This window comes from Ambystoma mexicanum, chromosome 3q (assembly GCF_040938575.1).
Source record: "Ambystoma mexicanum isolate Mex_15411 chromosome 3q, UKY_AmexF1_1, whole genome shotgun sequence".
In the NCBI taxonomy this organism is placed as follows: Eukaryota; Metazoa; Chordata; class Amphibia; order Caudata; family Ambystomatidae; genus Ambystoma; species Ambystoma mexicanum.
Window position 1 is genome coordinate 66,537,059 of NC_090926.1, and position 21,872 is coordinate 66,558,930.

General features: G+C 45.6%; 1 protein-coding gene across 5 annotated transcripts in view; it reads left to right on the forward strand.

The window, feature by feature from the left end:
* The window catches only part of LOC138582130 (oocyte zinc finger protein XlCOF6-like), a 371,424-nt gene that overhangs the window by 22,502 nt on the left and 327,050 nt on the right, over positions 1-21,872 (forward strand). For all 5 annotated transcript variants that reach the window (XM_069653138.1, XM_069653139.1, XM_069653135.1 and 2 more), the window contains exon 2: positions 2,159-2,282. In XM_069653138.1, coding sequence (XP_069509239.1) covers positions 2,159-2,282 — 124 coding nt within the window. The remainder of the gene's footprint in view (positions 1-2,158; positions 2,283-21,872) is intronic.

A 21,872-nucleotide genomic window follows, 5' to 3' on the forward strand; every position in this document is an offset into this window, starting at 1 on the left:
TTTCGAGAAAGGATGACCACGACCTTTGATTACCAATTGATGGCAATCTTTGTAATGTTGCTGTTTATTGGATTGCAATTTATTCATGTTGATTATGCTCCATGGTGCGGAGTAGGAATTTTCCTGAGAAATTCTTTGCTCTGCAGGTATGTTTTGGTAGTGCGGCGCTGATGCAGTGGCAAGCACATTTTTTGTGCCTAGTAATGTCAGTTGATAAGAAGAAACAGTCATTGCATTTTGATCAAAACTCCTCAGCCCAACTGGCCCTGCCTGACCACTTGAGATTTAAAGGGCAACAGATTTCTTTATTTCTTCCCTAATCTCGTTATTGATTGACTCTAAATCTCTTGAGGCATTGGGCACTATTGGATTACCTAGGACTGACATTTATGTATCGGAGAAGGTTGCACTGAATTTAGTAACATTCCCTTCACCATTCAACTGAATTGATCCAGCAACTAAATCATCCAAAGGTGTATACTTAGACACTAGTTGCGTTTGTGATGTAGATGCAATCCCTTTTTTAGCATGTTGCAGTGCTGTTGTTATTGATCTTTTTCTCTTAGGCATTGGCATTTTTTTGATAACGCCTTGTTTTTGCTCTAATTTTCCCCCTCCTTTGAGTTATACCCACATTTATTGTGGTTTAATAGATTCACCTTCTGCAGCTTCTTAATTACATCCTTCAAGTACTATTCATTTAATTTCTTTTACTCTTCTAGCTTGAACCGGCTATAATTGTCTCCTTCATCACCTTTAATCCGAGTGGTTTTTCTTTTTTAAGTAGATGTCTGAATTGTTCTTATCGTGTATTACAGATAGTAGGTTCCACTTCCATTTCCCTGTGTTTCCATTTCCCCATCCAGCATTGTACTTTGTCTTTTTCATATTTTCTGCATCTCTGTATTGAAGCTAATTTGAATTAATGATAATTTTAAAATGTGCAGTCTCCTCTAGTGAGTGATAATTCATTCTTAGCCACTTATTAATGCCTGGACAGTAGCTTGTAATTTAACATTTTACAATACAGTTGTCAGTTACTGCTTACAGCTATGGGTGCCAATTGTTAATGAACCAGTGAACCAATATGCGTGAAATAATTATTTTTTATAATATAGTATATATTAATATATAGTATATCATTTGGTTGACTACCACATGATGGAAACCTATGTACCTCATTTGTTAAAGTATTTGTGTAGCAAACCCTCAACAAGTAGCTTTTTGTTTAGTTTCTTTTTAGGTTAATTAATACAAATCTATTTTGTGTGCAACAGTGTTTTATCTCTAGCTGTTGTTCGTGGCTGGTATCTTCCTCCCCAAGTCCCACTGTATCCTTGTGCCCTAACGACCTCCCCAACCACCCACTCCATCCTAAATCGCCCCTTCATCCCCTCCAACTCCCATCTGCACTTCCCTTCTCTGACACCTTTGGTCCCCTGCTTCTCGGTGCTCTGCCTCTATTCAGTCCTGGAAATGGAAGATGGGCTTTGCCCCGGAAAACTTGATACTACCACTTCGGGCTGCTAATAGCAATAACACCCAGGGGTTTGGGCTCGATCATCCAGCAATGGCACTGGAGGCCCTATTTTAAATCCCTCGCTGAGCTAGAGCCTATAAATAGGGCTCCAAGTTGTTACCAGACAATTCAGTCTGCCACTGAGGGTGTTGTTGCTATATTCATGCCACATCTCATGATGGAATGCTGGTTGCTGATGCAACGATGGGTAGTCATTTGAATTTAGTGCCTGATGTTTATTCACGGGATTGCTATGCTGCAGGGTCAAAACAGGGACTAATTAACAGAGTGTACTAATTTACTGGAATTAATTGACTGCGCTTTTGTGAATGGGTATAAGGATAGGTTGCAGCGTGCTGCAAAGAGATTTTGAAAATGATACATTTCACCGATCGGGAATAATGTATTGTGATCAAGATGTATAACAAGATTAAAACCAATACCATCTTATCTATGTGCATGCACCTGTGTACTATGTCCAGACAAGGATTAGTGTAGATCTCATGGAATGACATTAAGGATATTCTTCCCCCTCTATAAGAGAACACAACGGGTTCCTAATAAGCAAATCCATAGAGGGAGCGGCCATGTTCTTGAATATGCAAACGCAACTAACCAAATATTCTGTAAACCTTTTAGCTTGTCTCTGCAACAACTGATGGAGATGGTGTTCCAGAGGCCCTTGCTGACGTTGCTGAGTGCACAAAAGAGGAAACGGAGAGGAGTTTAAAAGGAGGAGAAAGCAGCGCTGGCCCCAATGCTGGTATGTCATCAAGAAATGTCTGCTACTGTTAGAGAGTGAATGCTTCATGGCAAAACATTCTGCATGTTTTTAAGTACACTGGTCATGTTGGTTGATTATGTTCACACCCTAAAAAGTAGTGTCTTTCGTCACTAGATGAGGTGTGTGTTTCTCTGTCCATATATAATCTAATGTGGAGTGGAGGGGATTAATAAGGCCTGCTTACTGCCTCGTCTCCATGCCCCTCCCAATCATGGGAACCCCAAGACCTAACAATATTGTCCTGGCATTCCGAAACCCTGGGAGCATGGGCACTTAAAATGTTGCATTGAATTCTAAGTTTGGGAGCTTTTTCCAGGCAAGATAAGATACTATTTAGGAAGGGAGACATCCCTGAATCATCAGGCATACGTACAAACAGCAGGCTTCAGGCACATAATTCATTCCCTCTATGGCTTCCTCTGCCTATATCTAACTTTGTGTTGCTGTACATTCTGTCTTCACATAGCACCACCAAATGGTGCAGTGTAATGCTTGTGCGAAATACGAGTTAAAACAACATGGCGTCGGTGCACGGCCATTTTGGACACTCATCTCCTATCACTATAATAAAAGCATGCGTCTCTGCGGGCCCCAAAAAATAAACAAGCATTTCAGTAGCGAAAGCACATCTAGGTCACATAGCTACATAAATATTGTTGCTGAGTGGACTTGCTTTGGGAAATAGTTATTGTATTGTCCATTGAAGGACGAATAAGAGGAGGGAGTCGGAGCAGTCTGCAGGTGCATGATAAGGGCTGCTGGCAACGAATGCGAGGAAAGGGGCGCTGGGTATTTCCACTTCTGGCTGGATTTTTCCACTCTCTGCCCCTTCTACTTGTGATCTCCTCCTCGGCCAAGGTTAGTCATAACTGAGAAGGGCGGGGTCATGTCCCATAAAGAGAATGGGGCATTCTGTGGCAATTTGTGTTAGAACTTGGACCCCCGGTTGATGAAGTCTTGCTGATAGGGAGGACGCTCTGCCTCAGACTCCGTTAGTACGAGTGATCTCTTCGCCTACCTGCTCTGGGACTAAGCAGTGTTGAAGTGGCCAAGATGAAGCTGTCTTCTATGTCCTTAATAACGGTGATGCCTTCTTTTTATATGTTTTTATATATCTGATTCTATGTTTGTTTATGTATGCCAAGCTTATATCTATATATGTATATTGGGTGAATAAACAGCCTATAACGAGCCATTTTTATCGTTTATTATAACGATTAGTCTAAGTGTGATTTTGTGCTTATCTGAGTCCACTAACTTGTTTTGCCAGGTGCCGGGGAAACTTAAAAATAAGGGTTCTCCTCATTTGGCGAAGCAAAAGCAAAACACGCGGCTACTACTTGCTTTCAAGTCAGTCAAGAGGTTCTCTGTTGGCCCTTAGGAGTGACTAAAAACACAACAAACCACTAACCTTTACAGTAATCTCTGACCTAATCAATCACCATTTATCCTTTCTGCTTGCATCCCTGGCCCATGGGAGGATTTGTCCTTATCATCTTGAAACTTTCACAGCTTAAGTCTGCAGAGACAATGCCCCTATACAAATTGCCTACAATGAAGCCGAACAACTGTCACAATTAGAGTAATAATTTCAACTTTTCTGAAAAAAGCACCACTTGGAAACATTGAAAATCAACTTATAATTTCAAATCACTGGCAAGGCTAAGGCAGAGGTTATGCAGTTAAAATGTAACTTAGGATGATACAATTGGTTGAAATCATTGATGTCCAAATCCCTCTCTAGACGGGGCATGGGACCAGTGTTGCCGACAGTGAAGGCAAACTCCATTTGTGATTGTGCTCACTGACATCCTGAGTGCAGCAGATGATACCGACTATGCTAGATGTTATGTTGGGATGCACGTACAGCTCCCGTGCCCACTGAAACGATTTAGACTTAGGAAAGTCTATTAGTGCACGGTAAAATAAACATGCACTGCTGCAGGGGGGTGAAAACCGCAAGCGGGAAGAACAAATTCACGCATCTTAATGGTAGTTACAGACGCATAGGTAGGGCCCAGGTATAGCCCAGAATACCTGGAAAACAGGGAACAAGAAGTCAGTAACTTATTCTCCCCACGGAAGTGACACACGTGCATTTACCTCAACTACACCTAAACGGGAGGACCTGAGATATAAATTTGTCAAATTAGAAAGGGCCTCCCGTAGAGAAATAGATAAGTATTGGGAGATAATTTATCTTAAAAATTACCTAACAAAAGATCAAATCCCAAGGGGACTACACATCTTGATTTTCGCAGATTTTAATAAGGACAAGGACAAAGACCTGGCAGACAATTGAGAAAGCAATCTGTACCACTGTTCCAAACAAATGCTACAAATGCTTATGGAACATGCAGAAAGAGAACACAAAAGAACCACAGAACAAACTGAACTCATCAAAAAGGAAATCAAGGAGGCAAAGGCCCTCGAAGTCACTAAGGAGTAAATCATTTTGAAAATGTACGAAATCCTCAAAGAATATCAGAATGATATTAAATTACGTAAACTGAGAAAATTCTACAGGGATGATAGAGACTACAACGAAGACAGAGTATACACTTTTCAAGAAAAGAACAATAAATGTACCAAACCAATATCCAGAGAAACAACTCCCAATACTTCCTCAGCCAGCTCAGAAGCTGAAGACGAACCCGACATAAATTCGGATACTGCACAAGAAACTACAAAGAAAACAGGTCATGGTTTTTTTAATCAAATCAGACGCTATCAAAAAAGGAAACAGGAACAGACCTTTGAAGCAAGTCCGTTTTCAAGTGACGAAAGCACCGGACACATCACAACTCCCTGCTGCAAGAGAGGGAGAAGAGGATCTGGAGGACACAGAAAATCCAGACAATCTAGATGAAAATCGGCGTTTAACAAGAGCTGCTGCAAGAGAGGCAGCCAAGAAATCAAAATAAACAATTTGGTAATGAATCTATCTGATCATAGTCTTACTTCAGAAGAAACTAGTCTCCCAAATAGAGGCCTGTCTTTCGCCCCAACCTCCTTTTGTGAACCATTCGGCTTATATATAGACCTATTTAAATTTGTTCAGAAACTTAAGTTAAAAATATTCTTCACAAACCAATTGGAGAAACTGAGATTTACATCTAAAACATCAGACATCAGTGATATAACGATCGAGGAAATGGGAAACATTCACCTTTTGAGATCAATTGGGGGAATCGGCTGACTACCCCATACATGAAACGATGCATGAATTACAGATACATCCAGCAGACCTAGTCTCTAAAGAACTCAAATCTAAATCAAAATTTCTACCCCAACTGGCACCAGACAATATGAATGACGCTTTCTACAAAGCAGCAACCCAAGACTTGTATAAATTATTATCAAGAAAATCTGACCAAAAAATGACCAAGTGTACGAACAACTTAACTCACCAGGAGAGAATTGTACTACGTAACTTACAGACCAACAAGGAGCTTGTCATTAAAGAAGCAGACAAAGGGGGGAATATTATTATAATGAACCGTTCGGATTACATTCAAATGGCCAACAACCACCTTCAGACCCCTAACTGCTACGAAAAACTCCCATGCAATCCTGCAGCAAGAATCACACAAGAATTAAAGGACTTAATAGATGGATGGCATCGACAAGTTCTAATTACTGGTGAAGAAAGATTACACTTATTTGTATCCAAACCAACTATGCCAACAATTTATTTCCTTCCAAAGGTACACAAGACATTCCTCAAAATTCCTGAAGGTAGGCCAATTGTAAGCGGCATTGGATGGGCTACAGAACCAATCGCTGAATATATCGATAATATACTCAAACCAAAGGTCTGTCAAGTAAAAGCATATCTCAAGGACACAACAGCAACTATCAAGATACTAGAAGGAATACATTGGCAAGAAAATTATTTACTGGCAACTTGGGATTTCAAGGCTCTATATGCATCGATAGGACACAATCTGGCACTACAAACAATGGATTACATTTTCAAAGACCAATCAGCCTCACATTTTAATTATGTTTGCATGTTAAAAAAAATGTTGATGACAACATTAGAGAATAACATCTTTGTCTTTGACAACAGCTTTTTTAAACAAACATGTGGCGTCGCAATGGCCCTCAAATTTGCACCGGCTCTTGCTAATCTTGTAATGGGAATGTTAGAAGATCTATTCATTTATCCCTCAACAACTTTCAAGAACAAAGTGGTCAAACGGACCCGGTATATAGACGATGTCCTACTAATTTGGAGTGGAAATAAACATGAACTTGACACCTTTTTGAACCAAGTTAATAACAATACCTATGATTTTGAATTCTCTGGAGTCTCAAGTGACTCAGAAATAACATTTCTGGACCTCACAATTTCCACATCAGGGGACAAACTCGTAACTAAAACCTATAGAAAACCAACTGAAGTAAACTAAACCCTTTTTGCCACCAGTTGCCATTACAAACCGGTCATCAAAAATATTCCCAAAGGTGAATTTATACGTGCAAAAAGAAACTGTACAGAAACATCCTCATTTGAATCTGAATGTGAACTCCTTTCCAACAGATTTCTTGCCAGGGGATACCCCAGAAACACAATTGCTACAGCAAGAACCAAAGGTAAACTAATGAATAGACAAGCTACACTGACTCACAAAGTAAAACAATCCAAACAGGACGATAAGGTTCAATTTATCACCACCTACTCCGAAAATAACTGATCAGGAAAGCACTTAAAAAGAACAGGTATCTCCTTAAATTGGACCCTCACATAGAGAAAAACATTAAAGATCAACCAACTCTGATCTTTAAAAAGGCAAAAACTCTAAAAATGACCCTCAGTCCCACTTTACTACCGGACAATGCAGCAAAACCAACGATGAACTGGCTACAACAACCAAAACCCGGTTTCAGAAAATGTGGTTTTTGTACTATGTGCAAGCATGCCTTAGCCGAAACAACCATATTCACAGATAATAATGGGATAAAAACAACAAAGAACAAATCAATTGCCACTCTAAATACGTTGTCTACGCAATTAGATGTACTTGTCAACGAATTTACATTGGAAGCACAATACGCGAATTAAGAGTACGTATAAGAGAACACATCTCAGCAATGACTAGCCAGGACAGTAGTAGCCTACCTTTGTCACAACATTGGCAAACCAACCATCAGATGGATAATAAACGGGACATAAAGTTTATTGGTCTACAAAAAATACAGGTGAACAGAAGAGGTGGTAACCACGAACTACATCTTAGAAGAGCAGAAGCCAGATTAATTTGGCTTTACCGAACTGTAGAACTTGGATTGAACACTGACAATGAAATGGTTCATTTTCTATAATGTGATGTATATACTGTCATTACTCTTATGTGTATTTCACATATGGTACAGTGTATGAAAATGAATGTTCTCTCCTTCTCGATCAAGATCAAAGATCAAATGGGTTTTTTCATATAATGATTTAACATCTAGAAATCACCAGATAGGAAAATGGCTAGTACATTTTTTCAGAATTGGCAGAACTACAGTGACCATAATGCCTTGCCCCTAATCTATTCATAACCTCGTAATTAATATTTCTACATTAACAAACATTTTGTGAGCCGCATTAGGAGGCCATACTACTGTTTGTGTGTATTATAATTTAGTGTAGTTCAAATTTCAAAAATACCTGCTAATGCTAATAGCAGAGTAATAGGCACAGGCGAAGGACAAGGTCTTTCCTCTCACTCTTGACCTAAGTCACACTCTCACTCGCAATACTAATGTGAGTTGGGCTCATTTTCTGCACTTGCAATCAGCCCTATGATTTACAAGCCCAAAGTATGGCCGCCGCAGTAGAAACTGCGGAAGGACTCCCTTCTTTTAACCAAATTCCCTTTTTATATACTGCAAGGTGATTCAAACACGGACTACTCCGTAAGCAGGAGACAGATCTGCATTAGGTAAGCACAAATCTGCAAACCCACCCGGATATGGGGGGACCAATATTTTTCTATCTCACCATATCTTTAACACACGCCGCAAAACGTGCACGCGTGAACGTAGTTAAGATTACTTTTTGATTCCAAACACTATGCTAACGCTGTTTATATTAAATGACCGCACTGAAATGGTAAATAAAATATATGATGGGCAAACAAGATAATAGAATAGTCGGCTTCTTAAAGATTGTTCTAAGACTCATAAAAGGCATAGTCATTAGCCCTTTTGTTAATATGTAATTATCTGCAAATGGATGAGTACCTCACATAATAAACTCGCGCACACGGGTTTTTTCTCATATACAGGTGGCAGTGAGCCCATGATTTACCATTAATCTGTATTATGCTTTCATTCACGCAAGTGAGAAAGGGTAAGAGGCCATTTAGTAATCAAATAACCTTATAGTTTTTGTCTTTTTAATCATTCTCTGATGACTAGTTAGTTCTTCTATCAAGCTTTCCAGCTTTTACTGTTCTTTCTTTTTTAAACCACCACTACAACTTCAAATATTACTTCTCTCCTCTTATTTTGTTAGCACCATCACAGCACTCTATTCTGATCTATACTCATGATATTGCCTCCAGATCCACTCTTCCCTCCATATCCCCCCAACTCCCTCAACTGGGTATAGGCACGGGCTAATTTACTGGGCACCATTCACAACCATCCACTGTTCAAATTCAAGCACTACCTATTTCTCCAATATCTGTATGACGGCTATCTATGAATCAGTTTACCAAGAGATTTAATATGCTTTATGTTTTTATTTTTCCTTATTCACGTTATGCTATTATTTCGCCTGGATTTGAGAAAGGCAAGTCACTTTGCCGAAACACGTGTCATCCACTAAAGGCTACACAAATCTTCATATAAAGAAATCTCAAACACTTCTCAAGACTACTCTCTACTTATGAGAATTCCTCATTTTTGTTTACAAGTGAAATAAAACTCTTTGTAGCGCACTCAAAGCGTAAGCTCACCATAACTTTGTACAGGTATAGGGCATGGTTGATGTTGTGTAGTAGTAGTAGTGTAATGTGATGTATAATAATGACAGTGCAGACACAGGGCCTAAGTGCGGGAAATACTAAAGCATTGCCATATTAGAAGTGAGGTCACGTAATCAGGGCGGTGGGGCAGGTAACAGCCAAGGTAACTCGCCAGTCCAGTTGCTGGGAACCAAGGTGACGGACTAGTGGAACAACATGCCAGGGGGCAAGGGTAGATTAGGATGTAGCCAATCAGTCAAGGCACTTTAGGGGACTGGTAGTATGTATATAGGTGATTCACTCAAAAAAAACTTTGTTAAGGGGACGTTATGGTTAAGTTGCACTACTAAAAACCTGTGCAATTTACTAAAACCACTTTACAAACGTGCCATTATGGTTCAAAGTAAAACCGAAAACCCCCTGAAATTCGCCAGTTATGGTAGGCTAAGCACCCATACCTGCCCGCACCACTGTGCACTGCTACCACTAACACCCAGAACATAAAAGATGGCATCACAAATTTCATTGATGATATCACTGCTGATATCACATGTGCAGCCCCTTTGTTTTTGTTCACTGCCATATATATATATTCAATGAAAAAACATTGTTAAAGGGACGTTATGGTTACAAGTAAAACCAAAACCCCCCAGAAATGTGCCAGTTATGGTAATCTAAGCAACCATAACTCGTGCCACCACCGTGCACTGTTAAGATTAACACCCAGGACATCAAAGATGACATCACGGAGGCCACCAGGGGGCGCAGGCAAGATGGCTGCCTGATCCGTGAGCTCCCTTGATGGCCCCAGGAAAATCGCGGAGACTGAAGAAATAACGGAACACCCGCTGCACTAAAGCGGAAAAACCGCTGTCTGAGATTGCCGTGATCCTGGAGACACCTTCCTGAAGCTGGGGGCTGCCCCCGTCGCCGATTTCTCCATCGGAGTGTTTTCGTGCCCTCCCCTCCCCCATCGGGTCCCGAGGCATACGCGGGAGGAGGCCCTCTCGCCGCACCGCCCTCTGCGTGAGAGAAGCGACCTACGCGGCTTGGCGCCCATCCCGGCCAGCCGTCCCTATTCCGACGCGAGTTCCCCACGGGGGGAGTCGCAGCCAAGACATCGGACTGCGAGACGTGTGGAGCCCCCGAGAGCCTCTCCGGCCCCCTCTGCACCTGCACTACCGGAGCGGCTGGTGATTGCGGGCCGTCGCGGGAGCGCGCCCGGGCCCTCCCCACAGTGAAGCATCATAGACCCGGGGACACGCTGTGTGCTGGCGGGGCACCGCGGAACATCCCGTTCCTGGACCTCACAACCGCCACTATCACCGGCGCCCTTCGAGGCCTGAGCCGACGCGGGAGCGTGCCCGGGGGCCCCCTCTGACCCACCAGCAAGAGCCAACAAGGCAAGGGGTGAGTGCTTAAGCCCAGCGGTGCCCCAACACCCCCGAGACAACTCCAGTGTGGGGGAGAAGACCATGGTGGACCCACAGCGGGCCCTCAACGCAGGCAAGGCGCACTCCCCCCTATAGGGCAGCCGATCCGCTCAGGGTTGGCCGGGGGTCTGCAGCTGAGACACTACGGAGACGGGGGGAGCCCTGGAGCTCCAATTCTGGGGGAAAGTTCAGTGGACCGTGGGAAAGCCCCTGCATAGCCCAACTGCCGTCACTGGAACACCACCTGGGAACCTGCTCCTAGGGCACCAAGGAGTAAGCCAGAACAGGGGTGGCGGAGTCCGCTCTAGGAGACAAATTGATACCCCAATAAGTCCAAACAAGTTCAGGTCCCCGTGGGCCAGATCAGACTTCAAGCCTGGCGTGAGTGAGACAGGAGGGGAACTCTTGATCAGGAGTAAGACCACTGAGGCCACCAAACGATCGCGGGGACGTTGAAGGGGGAAGCAGCCCATGAGCTGGAAGGAAGCCTTGGCGAAATATCAATTATCAGCGGAGAGCCCGGAGATGGAGGCCGGACCCCCCTCTGCCCAAGCCCCTGACATGAACGTTATGCAAAACAACATCCAAACGATCTTCGAGGAAATTAGAGGAATGAGAACTGACATGGGGGCTAAACTGGCAGACCTCACTTCTAAAGTCTGTACCCTTGAGGACAGAATAGAGGGGGTTGAGAACAATCGGGTATCCACCGCCATCCTGGAAACACAAATGGACATAAGATTTAAGGAACTACAGCAACGGGAGGAGGAACTCCGTCGCAAGGTGGACGACATGGAAAATCGGGAACGGAGGACTAATCTCAGGATTTTTGGTCTAGCAGAACCCGAGGGAGAGACCCCGCCGGGCCTGGAGGCAAAGGTTCAAGACATCATTAGGATCGTCCTGGTTTCCGACTCGGGAGAGTCCGTCCTAATCGACAGAGTCCACCGAGCTGGAGGAGGCAGAAGGGGTCCACGCTCGGTCCTCGCCAAATTTCACTACTACAGGGACAAAGCGAGGATGCTCGAGAGGGCAAGGACCTTGAGGGACATACAATATGACAATTCCAGGGTGGCGATTTACCAGGACCTGTCCGCCCTCATGCTGCAGATGAGGAAAAAATGCTCAGCAATCACCAGGTGCCTACAGGAGAAGGGGGCCCGATATCGCTGGGGTCACCCGTTCTACCTGGAATTTGAATGGCAAGGGGTGCGACAACGCCTCATCACCAAGGAGGATATCCAGAGAGCCACAGATGAATTGGTGGGAGACTCTCCTGCCCTCTCCGGGGACAGGAATGAGACCGGTGGAGACTCTGCCCGGGCTCCCCGGGGTCCCCTCTCGAATCAGGGGAAACATAAGGTGAAGGGCACACGGAAGTTCCAGAAAATGAGGCACCCACCGGCCGATCACGGGGACCCCGTTTGATCTCACCAGGAGAATAACAGGGTGGTTTGCATAAATGCATTGGCCAATACGGTCGATTGGGGTCTCCTCAGTTCCGAGGGAACCACACACTATATGTTGAAGTCGCCAGGGTTGGCGGAATTTCTGCTTCATTGATATGCCTTGCTGTTTGGGTCCGGTTTTGGGGGAGAGAATCCGGGGGTGAGAAGTGGTGTGGGGGATCCTGGAGTACGTGGGGTCCCCTCGATGGTCCTCCGGTGCTGGCAAATGTCGGGTGTTGTCTTTTGGTTAGTGCCACTGTTGGCAAGGTTTATGTTTAACTGATGTATTTGAACATTCGAGGCACCCCTATGCGGGAGTCGACAGCTCAACGTCCTCTCATGGGGGTGGCGGGTCGGGGGCTCCCGAGGTTGGTGTCCGCTCCTCGGCATCCGCTCTAAGTCAAAGCAAGACACAGGTGACACCCCATGAGTGGAACGGGGGGGAAGACAGCGGAGTGGGTCCCCACATGGGGATCATAATCCTGATCAAGTTTGGGAAGGGTATTCTTAACACAAAAGTTGACGGGCATGTTCCGTATCATCTAATCTCCCGGGGTCTGGGTAGCAGCCCTGGTGGTTCGTTAACCAATCCTGATGCTTGTCGGGCAAGGAAGACGAATGCCTTACACAATGGGTAAGGGAGATGGGGTAGAAGGGAAGGGGTGGGGGAGGGATATAGGAAACGGGGACACCACACCATGGCAAGGGGACTCAATTCAATTGATGAAGCGGGGGGAACTTATTGAAACTTCACAGGGTAAAGACAGCGACGATCATGGCTGAGGGAAGGATTGGTACGCTCAACATCAAGGGACTAAACTCACACAACAAGAGGTCTCTTACAAGTAACATGTTTCGCAAACAGAAGCTGCTGGTCCTCTTCTTGCAGGAAACACACTATAGGAGGGGGCTGAATCGGAGATAAAGGGGAAGGATATTGGTAGGAACTTCTGGGCCTCACACAAGTCTTCCAAGACGGAGGGGGTGGGTATTCTCTTGGGTAAATCATTCCATCTCACCGATGTAGAGAAGAAAAGGGGCTTTGGGGGTAGATTTCTGGGGATCAAGGGCATGTCCCAGGGCATGAGGGTTACGTTAGCCACCTTGTATGCACCAAATACGGGCCAAATCAAATTCCTCCACAAAATCCTTGAAGTCATGGATAATTGGGCGGAGGGAGCCATGATTCTGGGGGGGGGGACTTTAACCTTATTTCAGACCCACATCTTGATTGGTGGTCGGTCAGAGGGGTCGTGCCAAAAGCCCCCACCAGGGACAATCTAGCATTGAGAGACGTCTTCCGGGAATATTATTGGGTCGATGTTTGGCGGAAATGTAATCCTACCCCGGGGGGCTACACATTCTTCTCCCCTCCCCATCAAACATACACCAGAATTGACTTAATGTTGATCTCAGAAGAAGGAGGGGGGGAGGTTGGAAACTCTGTGGTCGAATCGGTGACCTGGTCGGATCATGAACTCCTTGTCATGGGGTGGCGACTACAGGACACCCCAAAAACGTATAGATGGCGCTGTAACAATACCCTCATGAGAGATCAGGTCTTTAAAGAGTTCCTAAGGAAAGAGATGGAAAATTACTTCATGACAAATGACACTGGGGAAATCCCAATGGCCACCGTCTGGGAGGCGGCTAAGGCCACCTTCAGGGGCCTCCTAATTGCTGAGGGTTCGGCCAAAAAACGAGAGAGAGCACTAATAGAGTCCAAACTCCACGACGACCTGCGGGTCCTGAGGGCCCAGCTCACGAACGATAGCACAGACCGCGAAAACCTTCTGAGTGAAATGAGGGACAAGAGGCAAGCCCTGCATGCGACTCTAATTGGGGAGGTGGTCAAAAAAATGAGATACACGAAACAGAGATACTACGAAAAGGGAGATAGGGTCGGTATCCTCTTGGCACACAGGTTGAGGGGAAACAGAGCGGGTAGGAGAATAGAGAAGATCAGAGATGACACTGGTAGTACCGAAACAAAAACAGGGCCTATAGCCGAAGCCTTCGCAAACTTTTACAAGGCACTCTATACCAAACAGGAAGGCGAGCCTTTGGATAGCATAAAAAGCTACCTGAAGGACCACCCTCTCCCAAGACTCACGGATATTGAGAGGGAAACACTGGAAAAAGAGATAACCAGGGAGGAGGTGGAAGAGGCCATTTAGAAACTGAAGGTAGGCAAAACCCCGGGGGGAGATGGCTACACGGCTGATTTCTACAAACAGTACCAATCAGTGTTGATACAGCCGCTCACCAAACTCTTTAACCACATTAAATCTTCAGACACTATCCCGCCAAAATTCCTGCAGGCCATAATCACGGTGATCCCTAAGCCCGGTAAGGACCCAGCCGAGTGTGGCTCGTATAGTCCCATCTCGCTACTAAATACGGACGCAAACATCTTTACTAGGACCCTTGCAACCCGCTTAGAAAAATATCTTCCTCGATTGATCCACCCAGATCAAGTCGGTTTTGTGATGCATAGACAGGGGGCCGATAGCATGCGCAAAACCCTACACATACTAAGTTCAAAGGAAGTTAGTGTGAAGGGCGCACTTCTTCTGTCCCTAGACGCAGAAAAGGCATTTGATAGAGTAAGCTGGATCTTCATGGAAAAATGTCCTATCATCTCTGGGAATGGGACCCAAATGGCTAGGATGGATGAGAGCCCTTTACTCGCACCCCTCAGCAAAAATCACAGTGAACGGATGTGAATCTGAACCTATCCCACTGGAAAGGGGCACAAGACAGGGATGTCCACTCTCCCCCCTTATATACGCCCTAGTAATGGAGCCTTGGGCCATAGCCATCAGGGGAAACGATAAAATCCAGGGTGTTAACATGGGTAAAGCCAACTGTAAAATAACCCTCTTCGCGGACGATGTCCTCCTCTATCTCTCCAATCCCTCCCAATCAGTTCCCGAGGTACTAGATAGCTTAGAACAATACAGGTCCCTCGCAGGTTACAAGATAAACCTAGATAAATCAGTGGCGTTCCCAGTGGTCCAACTTAACGACGAAGAGAAACAATATATTGAGGGCCTCCCGCTCTGTAGGCAACCTGAGGGATTCCGCCACCTGGGGATCCAAATACCTTCGGATCTGGCCGATCATTTTACTGCAAATTACCCTCCCCTTTGGTTGGCGGTCAAGAGAGACTTGGAACGCTGGTCGAAATCTGGCCTCTCGTGGATGGCGCGCCTTAACTCCATCAAGATGGTCATCCTCCCCAAATTTTTATACTTATTCCAAATGCTGCCGACTCAGATCCCGAAGCCGTTCCTCCTAGAGATCAAGCGTACTCTCCTCCACTACCTTTGGGCGGGAAAATCCCGCAGAATTGCATACGACACCCTGATAAGGACCAAAGACGAGGGCGGAGTTAACTTCCCTGACCTGGACACGTACTATAAAGCCTCCCAGTTGCGAGTCCTAGTAGATCACTTGACAACAGGCCCTAAGAAACAGTGAGTAGAACTGGACAATCTGCTCTTTTCCCCGGTCACGCTAGATGAATGGCTCTGGGTCCCGAAGGTTAGGATTACAAAAAGGGTATTGAGACACCCACTCCTAGGGGTGATATGGACTATATGGAAGGAAGGGGGCTATCTTAGGTGGCTCACAACGTGGCCTTCGCCCCTGAGTTGCATATGGGCTCCCCCACTCTGGGAGGGTATCAATGAGCCACTGGCCTTCCAGCAGTGGTACGAGGCAGGTCTTTGTAGAGTTGGGCAGCTCTGGACGGATGGGGCGTTCATATCCTTGGAGGATCTGAAGGATGCCCTCGGCCTTCCCAATCTCTCCCCCTTTCGATACCTACAACTAACGGGTGCCTTGACCGAAGGTAGATGGGGAGACACTCTCAGGAGAGAGTTAACAGATTTAGAGAAATTTATTATTACACACAAGGAGACGAAGGGGGCTATATCAAGGCTCTGCGGCTTTTTGCTGTTCTCCATCCCGCGAGACCCCCCACCTTCCCAGACACAGTGGGAGAAGGACCTAGGCACTCCCATAACGGAGAAAAGATGGACCAAGATATGTAGGCAGGCCAGCCGCTCCACAGCCGCCCCCCAGTACCGTCACTAGGCTCTAAAGCTGATCCATAGATGACACTGCCCCCCGCAAAGAATAGCTAGAATGAGAGCGGGTTATGATCCCCATTGTTGGAAATGCCACACAGAAATAGGGGACTATGTAAACATGTGGAGGAAATGTCACGCGGCACAAACCTACTGGAGAGAAGTCCTCTCTTGGATAAAAGAGGTAGATGGAATGGATAGGACCCTATTCCCCTTGCTAATACTGTTCGGCATTGAAGTTGAGGGGGGTCCAAAGGTGAAACACGACCACATGCTACACGTCATGCTAGTAGCGGCCAGATGTTGTTGGGCCCAAAAGTGGAAGTCACCCCGAGCTCCGGGGGAGGGGGAATGCATTTCTAAAGTACGGGCGATTTATGATATGGAATTCTTGACCCACTTGATAGAGGAATCCAAGTCCAACATCGAAGGCCTGTGGCTCCCATTCTTCGTCAAATATGGGAAAACGGCCTGATAGTCTATGACGAGCCCTGGAGAGTCTTTTAGATCTAGACACTGTCTTCTCGACACCTCCGCTAGGCCCAATGGGGCCCTGTTAAAATGTGGGACATTCCTCCTTCAGCCTGGCACTGGCGGTTTGAGCTACCCCCCTAGGGGGGGCCACCTTGTACTTGTAAGTTTGAACTTTGTGAAAGGACACGCTGAACCCTGCTGATATCGCTAATTAATGTATCATGGTGTGGGAGAGGGTGGGGGTGGGAATAATGGAATGGGAGGGGGGATGAAATGTTGTGAACATTGATCTTTTGTTTTTTCTTTTTCCAAATGATGTAGCACTGTTTTATTCATGTCACGATTATAAAAACTCAATAAAACTAAATTTAAAAAAAAAAAGATGACATCACGGCTCGCTGCAGCCAATCGGCGAAGATGTCGCTTGTCCGCGGTCATGACGCCACCCACCTGGCCAATCGGTATCTTGTCCGCGGAGCGAACAGGGAAGTCTGACCGCAGAGCGGACATAGATATCACTAATTTTTTTAGACCTACTTTTTGCTCTTTTCAAAGAAAAGTACTGCACGGATTGTCACCAAATTTACAAAAGCACGCTTTCGTGATCAAGCCCCTGCCGCAAATTTGGTGAAAATCCGTCCAGCGGTTTGGCCTGTAGCCGTGCGCAAAGTTTTCCCCCCATTCAGTCTATGGGAAAAAAGACGTTTTGGGACCCCCCCAAAACTGTTGCCCTCCTGCACCAAACATCACCAAACTTTGCAAAACAATTCAGAGTGCCCCATATACTTTTTTTACAAAGTTCGTCCAGGGGGAGCGGAGTTATAGGCCCCCCAAAAAGTGCTCTTGCTATAGAAACAGCAACTTAACCATAACTACACAGCCACTGCCGTGGCTGTGTAATAACCAATGAGGGTGGGGTGGATAATGCTGTATCTTGATTGTGTCACAGATGACAACTGCTTCCTTTAAAAACCTTGTACCTGCTTTGAACTAACAGAGAGCTCTGTGTCAGTTTGGTTCGACTGGAACTTCTGTCACCTTTTTTCCCCTTTTGTCTACAAAATAAGTATTTTCCTTGCAAGGAGGTGTACCAAGCCTTTTTCCCTAGAGTGTTTTTTTATTGTCTTGTTGTCGGAAGGTCTTGCCTTACAAATATCAGATTGGTTCCTCTGTACTCCAAAATAGACAATAATCATGTAATTCTAGCAGCATGACTCTAGATGGTCCTATTAACTGGCATAACAATTTGTTTCTTGGGTGGGCACATCGGTTTGCCATATGAGGCTTGATTGCATATGAAACCCCTTTTGAGTAACATTTCTGTTACTTTGGGAACATTTAAAAAAAAATGTTTTATTAATTTTATTTCAACAAACAATACAAACCAAACTTGCAGTGCATACAATAACATTATAAACATACATCTCTGCAACATGTCCATTGTTTCTCCCCTTCCCACCCCCCCTTTACGAGCCTATTCCCTGCCATGTTCTGGTTCTGCCTCTTGTGATAAGGATTCCTCCTCCATGTCTTCCATTGGGTCTCGTGGTGAGCCAAATAGCTCCGCTATCAATTGTTTCCAGGCTATTAGGGTCTCAGCTTCTTCCTCCCCTCCAACCTTACTTGCATCCTGCCATACCACAGTTTCCGCTTCGGCCCATTTCTGTAGATCTTTCCACCATACTTCTATTTGTGGTCTCTGGCATGCCTTCCACCCCATAGCAATTCTCCTCTTTGCAAGCGCACACGCTATGTCCTTTAATTTACTCACATGCTAGAGTTTATGCGATCTCGGGAACCCTCCTATCAAACAAGCCCATGCCGTATCTACTACAATTTTAATACCTTTTTCAGCCAACTTGTGAGCCACCTCGCCCCAAAAACGCTCAATGGCCGGGCATGACCAAAACATGTGCACTTTTCCAGCATTTTCCTCCTCACATTTGGGGCATGCTTGTCATCCCACCCTTTTAAATTTGGCTATTCTCTGGGGCGTCATATATGCCCTGTGGGTTACGTACAATTGTATTTGTTGCAGTCTTGGATTTCTCGACACTTTTTTGTGGTACCTTTTGGGCTCGTTCCCACATCCCATCACTCTTTGGGCCTCCTACTTCCTCTTCCCAGTCCCGCCTCAAATGCACCATCTCCTTTCCCACTTTGGACATCATCATCTCATATATTCTAGATATCTTGTGTCCCCCCTCTGCGATGTCATATATTGTGTCAATAGTAGTGTCCGGTTCTTCTGCTAGTGCTAATTCGGACCATGTCTCCCTAATTTTCCGCACCACCCTGTGGTATGTAATATACTGGCCCATATGTAACCCTTTTCTTCCACCAATATCGCAAAATCCCTTATGTCCCCCTCCTGCCATATATCGCCCATGGTTGCTATCCCCACCGGTTCCCAGTGTTTCCTGATCATCATCCTCAATTGCTTGTCTTTGCAGGTCAACGCCACTAGTGGTACCTGCGGGGAGCACGGGAATGAATTCACCATCAGCTGGCAGGCCCTGCGCCATATCCTCCACCCTAGTGCCATCATGTTTGGGCGCCCTCCCATGTCTGCCTTAGGCAGCCACATCATTTCCTTTAGGAAGTATGGGGCACAGTCCTGTCGGAACAGCCTGGATTCTGATGTTGACTCCTCAGAGAGCCACCTGGCTACATATTGCAACTGGCTTGCTATATAGTAAATTTTGTAGTTCGGCAATTTTATTCCCCCTTTTTCGTATGAATTTTGCAGCTTCCCAAGGGCTATCCTATTCCTCGTCCCATGCCAAAGGAAGTCCCTGCACATGCTCTCTATCTTGTCAAAGGTCCGCCTTGTTATAGGATACGGGATATTCCCAAAATAATGCAAGAATCTCGGTAGGACCACCATTTTCAACATTGCCCCTCGACCCATCATCGCTAGAGGTAGTTTCACCCAGAACTTCATACTATTTCCAATTTTTCAGATCGCCTCCTCTGTATCATATTGGTGTTCCTCCTCTACCGTATGGTATACGTCTATTCCAAGGTATCGGAACGTGCGCCCAGCCCATGGTATCTGTAGTACCGGTAGCTGTTCCAACGGGGTCCCTTTGTACCTGTCGAGTGGAAATATGCTAGATTTCTGGGGGGTTCAAGACTATACCAGACAGCTTTGCATATCTCTCTAGCACTTCCAGAAAGTACTGGAGGTTTTCTTCTGAGTGCCTTAAGTACAGCAACATGTCATCCGCATACAGAGAGATCAGATGCTGTTCCCCTCCTACAGCAATGCCTATCGGGTCATACTGTTGCCTCAGTTATATGGCCAAGGGTTCCAGGGCAAGAATATACAACATAGGAGACCACGGGCAACCTTGCCTAGTACCTCTCTGAAGCTGCCACCTCTCTGATATTACCGATCCTGTTTTAACTCTAGCCAACAGAGCGCTATACAAGCATTTTAGCCCACTGTAAGTACCCAGGCCCTATCCCATAACCCGCCAGGGCCGCCATGAGCCACGGCCATTTGACCGAATCAAAGGCCTTTATTGCGTCTAGCGATACAATTGCCAGTTCGCCTTCATCCTCATTTGCATATTCAACAACTCAGTGGAGTCGCCTGAGATTGTTGGATATGTTCTTGTTCGGGACATAGCCAGTCTGGTCGGGATGTATTAATTTAGCAATAACCCTCTTCTTTCTGTTAGCCAATACAGCCGTCAATATTTTGCTGTCTTGGTTAAGCATTGACGGGGTCTGTATGATCCACAGTTGTGTCCGGGCTTATTAGGTTTGGGCAGTGGTATTATTGTCGCTTCTCTGAGGGACTCTGGCAGCCTACCCACTTCATACGCTTCATTCAACATTTCTATAAGCGGAGGGAGCACTTCATCTTTATATGTTTTATACAATTCGCTTGGGAGTCCATCAGTTCATGGGGTCTTACTAGTAGGCAACTGTCGCACTACTTCTTCCAAGTCCTCTAAGATAATCGGGGCATCCAGCTCCTTCCGCTCTTTGGCACTAATCTGCGGCAGTCCTATATCTTCTAGTGTTTCAGCTATTTCTGTGCAGTCACTGTCCTCATCTCCATGCAGGAGTCGATAATACTCCGCAGATTCTTGGTTAACTCCCTCTTGGGTGTCCACTAAGCTCCTATCCTCCCTCGTTATTGTCCTGATTCTGGGCCTGGGGGTCTCACTTTTATATAGCCATGCCAGGACCCTCCCTGGTTTATCCCCTCCCGTATGCTGTTACTCCACATACTTCTTATAATTAAGATTGCACAATCTCTCCCAGTGCCCTGCGCATTTCTGCTGCAACTTAAGTATTCTTTCATTGTCTTCCTTGGTGTTTCCTCCTTCCCTTAGTGCCCTTTCTAGTTCCCTCTCCGTATCTTGCAGTTAAGCCTGGATCCCTCCTTGTAGCACTTTGGACTTAGCTATAGGTACTCCCCTCATCACCACTTTAAAGGCCTCCCAAAGTATGCCTGCTGTCTTTACACTGCCAGTGTTTATCTCAAAATAGTTTGCTATTTCCTCCCTCATATCCTCCCGGAAGATGGTGTCTTTTAGCGCCTCTGCTCTAAGGCGCCATGTCGGGATCTTTGCCTTCGGGGGGCGGTATTGCCATCTCAGGATTAGTGGCGAGTGGTCTGAGAGCACCCTCGCTTTATATTCTGTTTCCGTTATCTCACTCATTAAATCTTGCGTGGCAAACATATAATCCAATCTGGTGTGCAGATTTTGTGGAGCTGAGTAGTGCGAATACTGCCACCCCTTGGGGTGATGTGCCCTCCATACATCTTCAAACCCAAAATCCTCTAACAGCGTACGCAGCGCTCTGGCGGCTGGGGTGGGTTTATCCATTTTTCCATCTGATCTGTCTACCATAGGGTTTAACACACAGTTGAAGTCTCCTCCCAAGATCACAGCGCCTCCCAAGCACGTACTAAGTTTGTTGCATAAGGTTCTGAAATATGCCTTGTTTTGATTCGGGGCGTACATGTTTATAATGCTTATCTCCCTGTTTTCCACCATTCCTCTCATCATGACCATCCTCCCGTCTGCCTCCATCAAGGACTGTAACAGTTGGAACGGAACATGTGGCGCCACCCAAATGTTCACTCCCCTGGCATAGGCCGAATATGATGTCCCCGCCACAGTCCCCCTCCATTTTT